Genomic DNA, 15,305 nt, shown 5'->3' with positions numbered 1-15,305 from the left:
CGTCTGTGTGAGTGTGCCTGTGCCTATGTAACTGTGTGTGTGTGTGTGTGCCTGTGTGTCTGTGTGTGTGTGTATACGTGTATGTGTGTGTTGACATCAAAAAAGGCTTGGAGCTGGATGGCTACAGCTGTGAGATAGAACAAACTGTTAAGTTTACAAATCAATATCATTCACCCCTATTAGTCTTTGGGAGTTTAACGACTTTCAAGGTGTTATATAAATGTAGTGGATACGGGAAGGGTTGAAGAGTGTAAAAATAGAACCTTTTTTACAATCCCTCCTGCACTAACCCCCTCCATTTTCTAGCCTGGCCATTGTTCAAGGACACTCTCTGAGGACCCCAACCAATACCCAGCATCACAACGGCGTTTAGACATGGAGCAACATGATCAACTTTGCAGTAAATCCCAATCCCACCTTGAAGCCCACACACCTGTTTCCAATGGGAATCACTATCTAGTGATTGGAATAGAAAATTCCCAGTGAATTTCTTTATACTGTGCAGCAAGGGTCACCAATTCTCCAGGAAAGGCTTGGAACTTTCAGGAATTAAAGATGTATTTTCAGACCGCTGCCCTGACTAAAATACCCAATAGGGAAGAAAGATTGACTTTCATTCTTTTGAATCACCAACCTTACTCATTTAAAAAAAAATTCAAGATTGTGGCATAATAAGTAGCACTCAAGTAACACAAATGCCGGGCAGTGACCATAGAGTCATAGAGATGTACAGCATGGAAACAGACCCTTCGGTCCAACCCATCCATGCTGACCAGATATCCCAACCCAATCTAGTCCCACCTGCCAGCACCTAGCCCATATCCCTCCAAACCCTTCCTATTCATATACCCATCTAAATGCCTTTTAAATGTTGCAATTGTACCAGCCTCCACCACTTCCTCTGGCAGCTCATTCCATACATATACCACCCTCTGTGTGGAAACGTTGCCCCTTTGGTCTCTTTTATATCTTTCCCCTCTCACCCTAAACCTATGTCCTCTAGTTCTGGACTCCCCAACCCCAGGGAAAAGACTTTGCCTATTTACCCTATCTATGCCCCTCATGATTTTGTAAACCTCTGCAAGGTCACCTCTCAACCTCCGATGCTCCAGGGAAAACAGCTCCAGCCTGTTCAGCCTCTCCCTATAGCTCAAATCCTCCAACCCAGGCAACATCCTTGTAAATCTTTTCTGAACGCTTTCAAGTTTCACAACATCTTTCCGATAGGAAGGAGACCAGAATTGCACACAGTATTTGAACAGTGGCCTAACCAATGTTCTATACAGCCGCAGCATGACCTCCCAACTCCTGTACTCAATACTCTGACCAATAAAGGAAAGCATACCAGTTCTAACAAAAGTGGATCTAACCATCGTCTCTTGGTGTTCACCAGCATTATTATGGCCCAATCCCCCATTTTAACATTGGCCAGAAACTGAAGTGGACTAGCTGTACGCTGTGACTGGTCCAGACAATTAGAATTCAGAGGCAAGTAGCTCACCTCCTGCCTGACTAAAGCCTGTCCACCATCTATAGGATACAAGTCAGGAACATGATGGAATAATCCCCATTTGCCTGGATGGGTGAGCCTCTGCAGCACTCAAGAATCTAACTTCATCCAAGACAATATGGCTCACTTCATTGGTCCACTACCCTCAATATTCACCCCTTTCTCCAGGAATGCACAGTAGTAGCAGTGTGTATTATCCATAAGATGAACTACAGAAATTCACCAAGGGTTGCACCTTCCAAACCCATGACCTCTACATCTAGAAGAAGAACAACAACAGACACACGGGAGCACCACTACTGCAAACCCCCTTCTAAGCCACCCGCCAGCCTGACGTGGAAATATATTGCTGTTCCTTCAGTGTCACTGGATCAGAGTCCTGGAAATCCTTTTCTCACAACACTGTGGTCATCCCTAGGTCGCAAAGATTCTAATGATTCAAGAAGGTAGCTCAGTACTACCTTCTCCAAGGGGCAGCACAGTGGCTAGCACTGCTGCCTCACAGCACCAGGGTCCCAGGTTCGATTCCTGCTGGGGCAACTGTCTGTGTAGAGTTTGCACATTCTCCCCGTGTCTGGGTGGGTTTCCTCCGGGTGCTCCCATTTCCTCCCACAGTCCAAAGATGTGCAGGTCAGGTGAATTGGCCATGGCAAATTGCCCATAGTGTTAGGTGCCGTTAGTCAGAAGGAAATGGTTCTGAGTGGATTACTCTTCGGAGGATTGGTGTGGACTTGTTGGGCTGAAAGGCCTATTTCCACACTGTAAGGAGTCTAATTGGAATGGGAAATAAATCCTGATCTAACTAGCAATGCCCACATCCCATGAACAAATGAAAGCTTCATATATACGCCCATATAAACTTATGGTTCAGAGCTCAGATGATTACTCTTCCAAGAATGTAGCAATGTTAGCAACATCCCATTCTCTGCAACATATTGAACCTGCAATAGGAATGAGGTCTGTACTGACCCAATGCAGTCTCATAAATTGAGACTTGCATGTAGAAGTCCTCTACTGTAAAAAACTAGCAGCACTTCTAATAGCCTCTAAAACCCAGCCTTGTTATTTACAACCTAGCAATACTGAGACTTATTATAGGAGATCTCTGGGTCCTAACTTAATCTACAGCCTGGCAATTTCACTGAGTCTTATAATAGTCTGGCCCTGTATGCTGCTGCCTAGCAACACTGAGGCCTATTGCCGAGGCCTCTAAACCTCAGAAAAATCCAGTGGAACTGGAAAATGATGTAAACTGGTCCAACTTGTTCTGCATACCTGAAAATAGAACACTTGTACGATCCATACATAACTTTATTGTTTTTTCCCATGGCCCTAATACAGCCAACGAGGCCTGTAGTTGGAGGACTCTGAGGAAAAACCAGTAAGATTTGTGAACAATGTACATTTTTCTGAAGAAGGGTCATTGGACCCAAAATGTGATCTCTGTTTTCACTCCTCAGGTTCTGCCAGGTCTGCTGAGTTTTTCCAGCAATTTATGTTTTTGTTTCTGATTGCCAACATCTGCAGTTCTTTGTTTATCTTTACATATTGGTCCAAGTTGTCTTGTCTACTTCAAAATGGAGATCCAGTACAGCCTCATCAGGACAATCCCAGAATTTCATTCTGCAGCTAGGCCCAGAAATTCACATGGCCTGTTTTAGCAGGCAAAGTCCAAGCCTAACCGAGCAAGGAGACTGAGGCCTGTTAGTGTCTGAATCCTGGGTGTGGTACAGCCGAGCATGATGCCTTTACAAAAACTGAAGTAACCATAAAGAATATTGTTAAATTATAAAGGGGCAGAAAAGATTGATTAGATTACTTACAGTGTGGAAACAGGCCCTTCGGCCCAACAAGTCCACATCAACCCGCCGAATCGCAACCCACCCATTCCCCCTTTTACCTAACACTACAGGCAATTTAGCATGGCCAATTCACCTGGCCTGCACATCTTTGGACTGTGGGAGGAAACCGGAGCACTCGGAGGAAACCCACGCAGACATGGGGAGAACGTGCAAACTCCACACAGTCAGTCGCCTGAGTCGGGAATTGAACCCGGGTCTCTGGCGCTGTGAGGCAGCAGTGCTAACCACTGTGCCACCATGCCACCCATTTTTCAGAGGGTGGAATTGAACCCAGGACCTTTGTACTATGGGGCATCAGTGCTAACCATGGAGCCACCTAGCTATCCTGTAAAAGCACACAGCTTCGAAGCCAAGCGAACTAAGCATCCCAGGGTGGGTTCGAACCACTAACCTTTCGGATAACAGCCAAACGCGCTGACCAATTGCGCCACAGCAACAGCGTTGACAAGGATGTTACTGGGTCTGGAGGAGTTAAGGCATAAGGAGAGGCTGGATAGGCTGGGAATTTTTTCCCTGGTGTGCAGGATGCTGAGGGGTGACCTTATAGAGATTTATGTATCTTGTATGCCTCTGTCTAAGTCTTTTTGATTTGTACATCCTTGCAGTTGGGACATGGATAGGGTAAATAGACAAGGCCTTTTCCTGGTGGGGGTGAATCCAGAACTGGAGGGGACAGGTTTAGTGTGAGAGGGGAAAAATTTAAAAGGGACCTTCACTGCAGAGAGTGGTGTGTGTATGGAATGAGCTGCCAGAGGAAGTGGTGGAGGCTGGTACAATTACAGCATTTAAAAGGCATCTGGATGGGTATATGAATAGGAAGGGTTTAGAGGGATATGGACCAAACGCTGGCAAATGGGACTAGATTAGTGTAGGATATCTGGTCGGCATGGGTGAGTTGGACAAAAGGATCTGTTTCAGTGCTGTACATCTCTATGACTGTGTGACTCTATGATCTGCATGTACTGCTCATAAACAAAGGTTATCACTATACTTTGGTACATGGGACAATAAATCAATCAATCAAATCAATCAATAAAATCATGAGGAGCATTTATAAGGTGAATAGCGAATGTCTTTCCCTACGGCGAGGGAGTTCAAAACTAGAGGGTGTAATTTTGAGGTGAGAGGGAAATGATTTAGAAGGGACCTGAGGAGCAATGTTTTTACACAGAGAGTGGTTCTTGTGTGTGACAAACTGCCAGAGGCAGTGTTGGATGCAGGTATAGTTACTGAGCTGAAAATGGGTTGCTGGAAAAGCGCAGCAGGTCAGGCAGCATCCAAGGAGCAGAAAAATCGACGTTTCGGGCATGAGCCCTTCTTCAGAAATCATGCCCGAAACATCGATTCTCCTGCTCCTTGGATGCTGCCTGACCTGCTGCGCTTTTCCAGCAACACATTTTCAGCTCTGACCTCCAGCATCTGCAGTCCTCACTTTCTCCTGCAGGTATAGTTACAACATTTAAAAGGTACATGGAAAGGTTTAGAGGGATATGGTCCAAACACAGGCAAATGGGACTAGTTTAGTTTGGGAAACCTTGTCAGCATGGACGAGTTGGGCCGAAGGGTCTGTTTGTATGCTGTATGACTCTACGTTGGAGAGTCCCATCAGGAGAGATGAGGAGCAGACAGTAGGAACAGGCCGAGGGACTGATCCTCTCTTGCATCCTCTGCAGTCTGGTGACCTGGAGGACCCCATGACCGCTGCCCTGGTGAACAACAAGACGGAGTTTGTGAAGCTGTTCATTGACAATGGGTTAAACATGGTGGAATACCTCTCATACCGACGCCTGGAGGAGCTCTATAACACAGTGGCGGGCAACTCCCTCCTCAACAGCTTCCTTCAGAAGAAGAAGGAGGAGAGGAGGTCCTTGCAAGGGGGCAAGGAGTCCGCGCTGCTGCCCGACAACCCGAACCTGAGCGGGGCTCAGCAGAGTTACACGCTCCTCGAGGTGCTGAAGGTGCTGAAGGACCTGATGGGAGACTTTTGCGAGCCCATGTATGGACAACTCTTCAAGCAGGCTGACTCTCAGAGGAACAAGCCAGTAAGAGTCGGACTTCGGGTTTGCTTCCGCGGTTTTGGATTTGCGCTGACCGGGTACGGTTAGCATCGTGCGTTTCATTCGCAAACTCTTCCGCCCTCCCCCACCCCCAACTCCGGCCCAAAGTCTGTGGGAGCACAGCTTATTCAGTAACACGAAGGCCATTCATCCCCCTGAGCCTGTCCTGTCAACTGCTGAGAGAAAGATGTCTCGCCTTTGAGTCAGAAAGATCATGCGCCCGTTCCTCATTCCTATGAGCTCGTCGAAGTAAATCTCCTGTGCCAGAGTGCTGCACTGTCAGCGGTGCTGACCTTTTGGGTGAGGGGTTAAACTGAGCCCCTTCCCCGACCTCTCTCTGCATAAATGATCTCATGGGAGTTCTCCTTGAGGCCCTGACCAGTATGCACCCCTCAATGGATGTGACAAAAACACAGTACCTGGGTCATTGCTGGTCTGGGGGCTTGCTGTGTGCTCCTTGGCTGCCCCATTTCCTACATTATAGTCATGATGGCATTTCAAAGCTACTCCACTGGCTGTTCAGTGCTGGGGGGAGGTGGGGGCGCATGGAGTTGAAATGCCTATGCCAAAGTGCTGCACTGAGGGGCGGCAGGGTGGCTCAGTGGTTAGTACTGCTGCCTCACAGCACCAGGGTTCGATTCTACCCTCGGGCGACTGTCTGTGTGGAGTTTGGATATTCCCCCCGTTTCTGCATGGATTTTCTCTGGTTCCCTCTCACAATCCAAAGATGTGCAGGTGAGGGTGAATTGGCCATGCTAAATTGCCCTTAGTGTTCAGGGATGTGTAGATTAGGTGCATTAGTCAGGAGTAAATATAGGGTAGAGGAAAGGGTCTGGGTGGATTAATCTACAGAGGGTCGCTGTGGACCTGAAGGGTATGTTTCCACTGTGTAGGGATTCTATGTGTTTGTGATAGGTGTGGCGGATGGAGTTTAATTTAAATAAATGTGAGATGTTGCATTTTGGCAAGGCAAATCTGGGCAGGACTTACACAGTTAATAGTAGGGCCCTGGGGAGTGTTGACGAACAAAGACCCTCTGGGGTACACTACCTTGAAAGTAGAATGGCAGGTAGATAGGATAGTTAAGACATTTGGAATGTTTGCCTTCATTGGTCAGAACATTGAGAATCAGAGTTGGGAGGTCATGTTGTGGATGTACAGGACATTGGTGAGGCCACTTTTGGAAAACTGAGTTCAATTCTGGCTGCCCTCCTATAGGGAATGTGTTGTTAAACTGCAGGAAAGGTTTACAAGGATGTTACTCGGATTGGAACATTTGAGCTCTAGGGAGAGGCTGAATAGGCTAGGGCTATTTTCCCTGGGGTGTCGGAGGTTGAGGGATGACCTCATAGAGGTTTGTAAAATCATGAGGGGCACAGATAGGGTGAATAATCAAGGTCTTTTTCCTTGGGCAGGGGAGTCCAAAACTAGAGGGTCTGGTTTAAGGTGAGAGGGGAAAGGTCTACAAGGGACCTGAGGGGCATCTGGTTTACTGAGAGGGTGGTACGTGTACGGAATGAGCTGCCAGAGGAAGTGGTGGAGGCTGGTACAATTACAACATTTAAAAGGCATCCAGATGGGTATATGGATAAGAGGGGTTTACAGGGATATGGGCTAAGTGCTGGCAAATCAGGGCAGGTCGAATTGAGTTGGAGTGAAGGGTCTGTTTCCTTGTAGAATGACTGTATATTACCGTAGGTCTCTACGGTTTAACAAGCTGCCATGAGGTGGATAAGCAGTGAATCGAGTTGGTCTCAGGGTTTGAACTTTGCTCAGGGCTTTAAGTTGAACATGGGACGATAGATGGCACCCACAACACAGAGCTTCCAAGGGAGGGCCTTTGGGAACTCAGAACCTGCTAGCCTTGGGGATTCAGCTTGATCCTAACTGAGTTAAGTGTGAATCTGATATCACCAAATAATCATCACATCTCCCTGTTTCAGTTACTGAAACCTCAGGAACTCTCCTATCAGACGAGAAAATGTGCCACTCCTTGGACAGACCTCTTCATCTGGGCAGTCCTGCAAAGCCGCGATGAGATGTCCACCTACTTCTGGGAAATGGTGAGAGCTGGGCATTCACTCCATCAGAGATCCTATCCCCTTTCTTCATCAACGCCAAATACCCGCACCTTAGAAACTCTCTCTCTGTCTCTAAAGAAATGCCCTGCATCACAGGATCAGACACAACTCGATGCCCAGCCGCGGTAAAGGAAGTTGACACAAAGTTCAGTCAAAGATTCAGGTTTTCCACCTGAGAGAGAGAGAGGCAGAGAGAGAGAGAGAGAGAGAGAGGCAGAGAGGCAGAGAGATAGAGAGAGAGAGAGGCAGAGAGAGAGGCAGAGAGAGAGAGAGAGAGAGGCAGAGAGAGAGGCAGGCAGAGAGAGAGAGGCAGGCAGAGAGAGAGAGGCAGACAGAGAGAGAGGCAGACAGAGAGAGAGGCAGACAGAGAGAGAGAAAGAGAGAGAGAGAGGCAGGCAGAGAGAGAGAGAGAGGCAGGCAGAGAGAGAGAGGCAGACAGAGAGAGAGGGGCAGGCAGAGAGAGAGGGGCAGGCAGAGAGAGAGAGGCAGGCAGAGAGAGAGAGGCAGGCAGAGAGAGAGGCAGACAGAGAGAGAGAGAGAGAGAGAGAGAAACCTCAGTTTAATGTCAAGATCTTTTCCTGAGGGATGTCGTGGGGGAAAGGTTTCGGGATGGGACTCCAAAACAAGGTGTGTTGGCGGGTGAAGGAGAATAGGGATGGAGCAGAGATGAGAATTGGATTAATGCTGAGTTCTTGGAGGGTGGAGGAAATGGGAGATTTAATAGAAGCAGACAACACAAGGACGGTGCTAACACGATCCCTTAATTTTTAACTTATTTTTCCTTATCAGCTGGTTCTGAGATATTATTGCACAGCTCTGGAGCAAGTGGGACTTGATCCTGGGCCTCCTGGTCTAGGGGTGGAACATTACCACTGCACCACAAGAGATGCAGTCCTTTATTTCTTTTTCACAGAGGTAGTGCCCTAAACTGAGGGGATTCCAAACCCTCTGTTCATATTTTTTCTTTGTGTTGGTAGTATTTATATTTTCCTACGCAATCCTTTATTCTGTAGCTTCGTAATCTAATGCAGTTGCTCACCTGTTCAAACATTGAATAAGTGGCACAGTGGTTAGCACTGCTGCCTCACTGCGCCAGGGACCTGGGTTCGATTCCCGCCTCAGGCGACTGACTGTGTGGAGTTTGCACATTCTCCCCGTGTCTGCGTGGGTTTCCTCTAACAACTCTGGTTTCCTCCCACAGTCCAAAAATGTGCAGGTCAGGTGAATTGGCTGTGTTAAATTGCCCATAGTATTAGGTGTAGGGGAATGGGTCTGGGTGGGTTGCGGGTCGGTGTGGACTTGTTGGGCCGAAGGGCCTGTTTCCATGCTGTAAGTAATCTAATCTAATCATTCATAATAGTCTGGGACCCCTCGCCCTTATTTGGGTGTGGTACTGTCATCATTCACAAGGCACCAACTAAAGGGTAAGGGACTTAGGTTAAAATTCCTTGTCTCCCTCTGTCAACTGGTGGAATTTAAATTTAGTGAATTTTAAAAATCAGCAATGAAAGCTAGCCTTGTTAATGGTGACAGTGGCATCTGGCATTTTTATTTGTAAAATAATTAGCCAGTTTGCTAACTTCGTGGGTGGCTCAGTGGTTAGCACTCCTGCCTCACAGTGCCAGGGAGCTGAGTTCAATTCCAGCCTCAGGCGACTGTCCGTGTGGAGTTTGCATGTTCTCCCCGTGTCTGTGTGGGTTTCCTTCGGGTGCTCAGGTCTCCTCCTACAGTCCAAAGATGTTCAGGTCAGGTGAACTGGCCATGCTAAATTGCCCATAGTGTGAGCTGCATTAGTCAGAGGTAAATAAGGGGAATGGGTCTGGCTGGGTCACTCTTCGGAGTGTCAGTATGGACTTGTTGGGCCGAAGGACCTATTTCCATACTGTATGGAATCTAATCTAATCAAAAATTGCCTGTTATGTCCAGGGAAGTGTAGGCTAGATATGGGATTGTAGGGTGGAGGGGGTTTGGGTCTGGGTAGGATGATCTTTGGAAGGTCGGTGCAAACTTGATGGGCTGAATGGCCTCTTTTCACATTGTAGGGATTCAGTCTTTGGGAAAGGAGATCTGTTGTCCTTACCCAGTCTGGCCTACATGTGACTCCAGACCCCACAGTGATGCGGTTGACTCTTAGCCGTCCTCTAAAGTGGCTGAATGGGTCACTCAGTTCAGGGGCCATTAGGGTCAGGCTGGTCATGTCAGCGATGCCCACATCCCACGGGAGGGGAGACAAAGACAATTTTGTTTTTCCAACAGTCTGCAACCGTAATATCTCTCAAGATGTTCTGGAAATCTTCACACAGCACCGTGCAGAAGCATTGACAGATTTCTAACAATGCTGATGGGTTGAACGCAGATTGGAGGTAATGGAAGAGGTTAAAGTAATATCTTCTCGTTTCCTCTTTAACTTGTCCTCTCCAACCCCCTCCCCCGCAGGGTGGAGAGTCAGTATCTTCTGGTCTTGTGGCCTGTAGAATTCTGAGGGAAATGGCTCGATACCAGCCAGAAGCAGAAGGAGCCCAACGCATGAAGGAGATGGCAGCAAAGTTTGCTCAACTGTCACTAGGTACGGCCCAGAGACAGAGAAGCTAAACCTAGGGCAGCTGTTTCAAAGGAATGAACTAAACTGTTCTGCTGAAGGGTGAACGAAGCTTCACCTCATTGTAATCCCCCAGATTTATCGATGCGCTACATAACCCCACGTCCCTTCTGAACAACAACAAAACCCCAACTTCACTCACTGCCTAATCGCTTAAAAACGAACAGACTCTAGAAACCCCTTAAACCACCCAAAGCCCCAATCCCAAATACCTCCTAAACGCCCAATACCTCGAACCACGTACCCTCCAATCAACCAGAAACTCAATCGTACATACGGCCAACCATCCAGACTCTTCCCCCACATACACCCCAACCACTCAGACTCCCCACACCCACACCCCAGTAACCACCCAGACTCCCCACACCCACACCCCCGTAACCACCCAGACTCCCCACCCCACACCCCCGTAACCACTCAGACCCCACCCCACACCCCTGTAACCACCCACACCCCCGTAACCACCCGGACTCCCCACACCCACACCCCCGTAACCACCCAGACACCCCACACCCACCTCCCCGTAACCACCCAGACTCCCCACCCCACACCCCTGTAACCACCCAGACTCCTCACTCCACACCCCTGTAACCACCCAGACTCCCCACCCCACACCCCTGTAACCACCCAGACTCCCCACACCCACACCCCTGTAACCACCCAGACTCCCCACACCCACACCCCCTTAACCACCCAGACTCCCCACACCCACATCCCCGTAACCACCTAGACTACCCACACCCACACCCCCTTAACCACCCAGACTCCCCACACCCACACCCCCGTAACCACCCAGACACCCCACACCCACACCCCCGTAACTACCCAGAAACCCCACACCCACACCCCTGCAACCATCCAGACTCCCCGCCCCACATACCCCCCTAACTATCTAGACACCCCCTCCCCACACACCTCCCCAACCATCCAGACTCTCACCCCCACTTACTCCCCCAACTATCCAGACTTCCCCTCCACACACCCCTAGCCATCAGACTCCCCACCTCTACATACCCCCCAACCATCCTGACTACCCCGACTACAAAATAAAGTCTACACTGTGTGTGCAGTATGATCATCCCCACTCCCAAATCTATACCAGAGACCATGCTACCAACTCTACGCCCCCACACAGCCTACAAACCCGCTCAGAAATTTGCCAGTTCTGTCTTGATGGGCCCAAAGGCCTTTACTTGCACCGTAATCTTTTCTGAATCATTGTGTATATGTGTGTGTGCACATGTGTGCATGTGTCTTGTGTATGTGCATGTGTGTGTGTATACACGTGTCTATGTGCATGCATATTTGTGTCTTGTGTGTGTCTGTGTGTGCGTGCCTGTGTCTGTGTGTGTGTACGTGTACATGTCTGTCTGTGCATGTTTGTGTCTGTGCACGTGTCTGTGTGTGTGTACATGTATGTGTGTGTGTTTATGTGCGTGCATGTTTGTGTCTGTTTGTGTGTGCGTGTGTCTGTGTGTGTACATGTGTGCATGTTTGTGTCTGTGTGCGTGTCTGTGCCTGTGCGCATGCGTGTCTGTGTGTGCGCATGTTTGTGTCCATGCTGTCTGTGTGTGTGTGTGTGTGTGCATGCATGCATGGTTGGCTGGTAGTCTGATACCCATAGTTAGTTGTCTTGCCCATACACCTTGCCAGCATTGATGCCCTGTCTTTATCCTGTGCCAACAGATGTGTTCAACCAGTGTTACCGTCACAACGAGAAGCGTGCATTCCGTCTGCTGGTGCGGCAGTGCCCACTGTGGGGCAGTGCCACCTGCCTACAGCTCGCCAACGAGGCGGATGCCCGGAATTTTCTTGCTCACGACGGAGTGCAGGTCAGTTAGGAATATTCACCCTGTGATCCGGGAGATCCCTGATGATTAATGGTTAGCTTTGAAAGCAATAACTGTAAGGATCGGAACTTAAACATGAAACATAGAGGGTGATCTCTGAGGGACGGAGGTTTATCCACATTGAAACCACACGGAGATGATCGCCTCCATAGGCCTTGCCTGGTAACCCAGATGCCTAAATGAATGGCCATGGAAACTGAAGAGTAAAGGGTTACCTCTTAAGCATGTAATAGTCAGCCCACATCATAGTGACAGCCGACTCTAGAGGGAGATGGTTGTGTACAGCCTTATTTTAAGTTGAAGAATGAAAATGTTTAACAGAATGTTAAATAAATGGGGACAACTACCAACAGTCTCTTTAGTTACTTACCCAAACTCTTCCAAGCTCTAACCTGAGGGACAAAGTTTCAAATCCCACTGCAGCATCTGGTGGGTTTTAAAATTCAATTTAAAAAACCTGGTGATTATGGCATTACCCTGATTGCCACTGCTGGCATCTCAGGGCATCTGTCACTACTGCCAGTATGTGGCGCATGGTGGGGATTGTTTGAGGTGATTTGCTCCTTTGTTCATATAGGTCCTGTCTAATGATCAGTGGTAGAGGACAGACTACTTTTGAATCAAAACAGACAATGTAATTGTTTTAGTTAACAAGATAATTTGTTTCATAGTATCAATAAATACAACTTACATTACATTTTGGGGTGAGGTATTTATTAGGACTCTTGAGGGCTATGCAGAATATCCTGTGAAGGCTGGTGGAGAATTTACCTTTTTCCCACAATGTCTACATGGGACAATATCCAACTGGGTGGAGTTCAATGTAATATGAGTGTTAATGCCTTCAGAACCATCACCTTAAACTCTCAGGACCGTAACAACGGTCATCGATTTCTGTTAAAAAAACCCCACTCTGTTTTAGATTGCGTCAAACACTATGACACAGAGATGAGGAGAAATGTCTTCTCCGAGTGTTGTTGGGTGTTTGCGATTAGATTACCTACAGTGTGGAAACAGGCCCTTCGGCTCAACAAGTCCACACCGACCCGCCGAAGCGCAACCCACCCATACCCCTACACATACCCCTTCACCTAACACTATGGGCAATTTAGCATGGCCAATTCACCTGACCTGCACATCTTTGGACTGTGGGAGGAAACCGGAGCACCCGGAGGAAACCCACGCAGACACGGGGAGAATGTGCAAACTCCACACAGTCAGTTGCCTGAGGCAGGAACTGAACCCAGGTCTCTGGCGCTTGTGAGGCAGCAGTGCTAACCACTGTGCCACCGTGTCACGATTTTCTCCCTCAGCGCTTTGGAGGCTGGATCGTTGAAGATGTTTAAGACTGAGATAGATTTTTAGTTGAGAAAGGTTCAAGTGTTATGGGAGACAGGCGGAAAAGTGGAGTTAAAGCCGCAAGCATTTAATCAGGAGAAGGAGAAGGCCATTCGGCCCCTCAAGCCTGCTTTGCCATTCAATAAGGTCATGGGATCTGATTGTAATCTTAAATCCACATGCACACCTACCTCTGCTAACCTTTCATTCCCTTTGCTTAACAAGAATCTATTCAAGGACTGAACTCCCACTGCCCTTTCAGGGAAAGTGTTCCAAAAACCCACAACCCTCTGACAAATTCACCTAATCTCTGTTTTGAATAGGCCCCGACCTTGATTTTTAAAGAGAGACTCATTAGTTCCATACTCCCCTATTGCTCTTCGTATCTATCCAGTCAAAGCCCCTGAGGATCTTGTGCATTTTAATCAAGTCACCTCTTCTTCTTCCAAACTCCAGGGAAATGGAGGCCTAGTTTGTCCAACCTTTCTTCATAAACCAACTGATCCATTCCAGGGACTAGTTGTGCCTATGCTGCGGCTTTAAGAGGTTATTTTGTCCTTTTTTTTGAAGAGGTGTTTTAAGGCAGACATTCCGAATAGTCTACCAGAACCACCTGAGTAAACAGTTTGGGAGGCCTTAGGTTGTTTCTTAAAATTTGGAACAATAGAAGCAGCCTGAATGGGTGTGATCAAGCTCTCTCAGATCCAGCATTTTTAGTTTTTTCCAGCTGCAGTTACTGTTGGGGTCTTGAAGAAGTGGTAGCTATTCTTTTCCCTCTCTTTGTTAAGGCCAAAAACTGGGGGAGTTATCTTCCTACTTATATGGGTTACATGTGAGACAATCTATTTTCTGAATTTGCCTTTTGCCCAGGCTATGCTTATGGGATGTTACTATATTGGAACAGTTAATTAGTAACAATCACTGTATCTAATGTTCTGTTAAGTTTTCCAGTAGAGTTAAATTATTCCAATTCTTTCTTTCTTTAACTTTAGTGGATGAATACGGTGTATTTTGCTTTAAATCTGCTAGTTGACCAATCAAATCGCATCTGGAATGCAACACCTTACTTTTGCCTTTAAAATAAGAAAAAGTTAGGGTCTTCTGAATATTTTGAGTGGGTTTGGTCTGGTCCATAACATTAATTTAGTAAACCTTTGAACTGCCACTAATGCATTTATGTCTTTCCCTGAATAAGGAGATCAGCACTGGACATAATAGACCTGACGAGGTCTCACCAGTGTCCTGTAAAACTCCTTATTTTTGTATTCACTTCTCCTCACATTAAATGATGACCTGTGATTATCTTTCCTAATGACTTGATGTACCTACACGCTAACCTTTTGTATTTAATACATGAAGCCACCCCAGATCCCTCAACATCACCAAACTCTGCAATCTCTCCCCATTTAGATAATGATTTGGAGATGCCGGTGTTGGACTGGGGTGGACAAAGTTAAAAATCACACAACACCAGGTTATAGTCCAACCGGTTTATTTGGAAGCACCAGCTTTCGGAGTGCTGCTCCTTTATCACGTGGTTGTGGAGTATAAAATCATAAGACGCAGAATTTTAGCAAATGTCTACAGTGTGATGAAACTGAAATGATACATTGAAAAAGACCTGGGTTGTTTGTTACATCTCTCATCTTTTAGAATGACCATGTTGGTTTCTGTTTTTTCATATGTAAATCCCAGAACTTTTTTTAAAGTTACATTCTCAAGTGAACTTTAACAAAAGGTGCCATGTCAGATCAGATAATGCATTGAAGGTGTGAGGTGCCCTGTGTGAGGCTGTCTGTGTCCCAATGTTCAGACTGATTCTAATCTAAAAAAGGGATTTACAGAATCTTACATGGATTAATGTCGTTTTAGATAATATGCTTCTTTTTTAGTCTTCCTGCCAAGCTCAACAATTTCACATTTTCTCACATTATACTCTATTTGCCACATCTTTGCTCAGTCACTCACTTAACCTATCTTTTTAATCCTTTGTAATTACCTTGCATGC

The 15,305-nt window shown here is 47.1% G+C and overlaps 1 protein-coding gene across 5 annotated transcripts in view; it reads left to right on the top strand.

Annotated features, from left to right (window-relative positions):
- The window catches only part of trpm4a (transient receptor potential cation channel, subfamily M, member 4a), a 94,079-nt gene that overhangs the window by 48,135 nt on the left and 30,639 nt on the right, over positions 1 to 15,305 (top strand). For 3 of the 5 annotated variants that reach the window (XM_060849265.1, XM_060849268.1, XM_060849269.1), the window contains 4 exons: positions 5,046 to 5,414; positions 7,373 to 7,492; positions 9,947 to 10,076; positions 11,796 to 11,941. The exons of 1 other annotated variant lie outside the window; for it this stretch is intronic. In XM_060849265.1, coding sequence (XP_060705248.1) covers positions 5,046 to 5,414; positions 7,373 to 7,492; positions 9,947 to 10,076; positions 11,796 to 11,941 — 765 coding nt within the window. The remainder of the gene's footprint in view (positions 1 to 5,045; positions 5,415 to 7,372; positions 7,493 to 9,946; positions 10,077 to 11,795; positions 11,942 to 15,305) is intronic. One more of the 5 variants, XM_060849266.1, reaches the window with a different exon arrangement.

The sequence above is a fragment of the Hemiscyllium ocellatum genome, chromosome 33, assembly GCF_020745735.1.
Source record: "Hemiscyllium ocellatum isolate sHemOce1 chromosome 33, sHemOce1.pat.X.cur, whole genome shotgun sequence".
Classification (NCBI taxonomy): domain Eukaryota; kingdom Metazoa; phylum Chordata; class Chondrichthyes; order Orectolobiformes; family Hemiscylliidae; genus Hemiscyllium; species Hemiscyllium ocellatum.
Note: the sequence above shows the minus strand (reverse complement) of the source record. Positions and strands in the feature narration are given on the sequence as shown.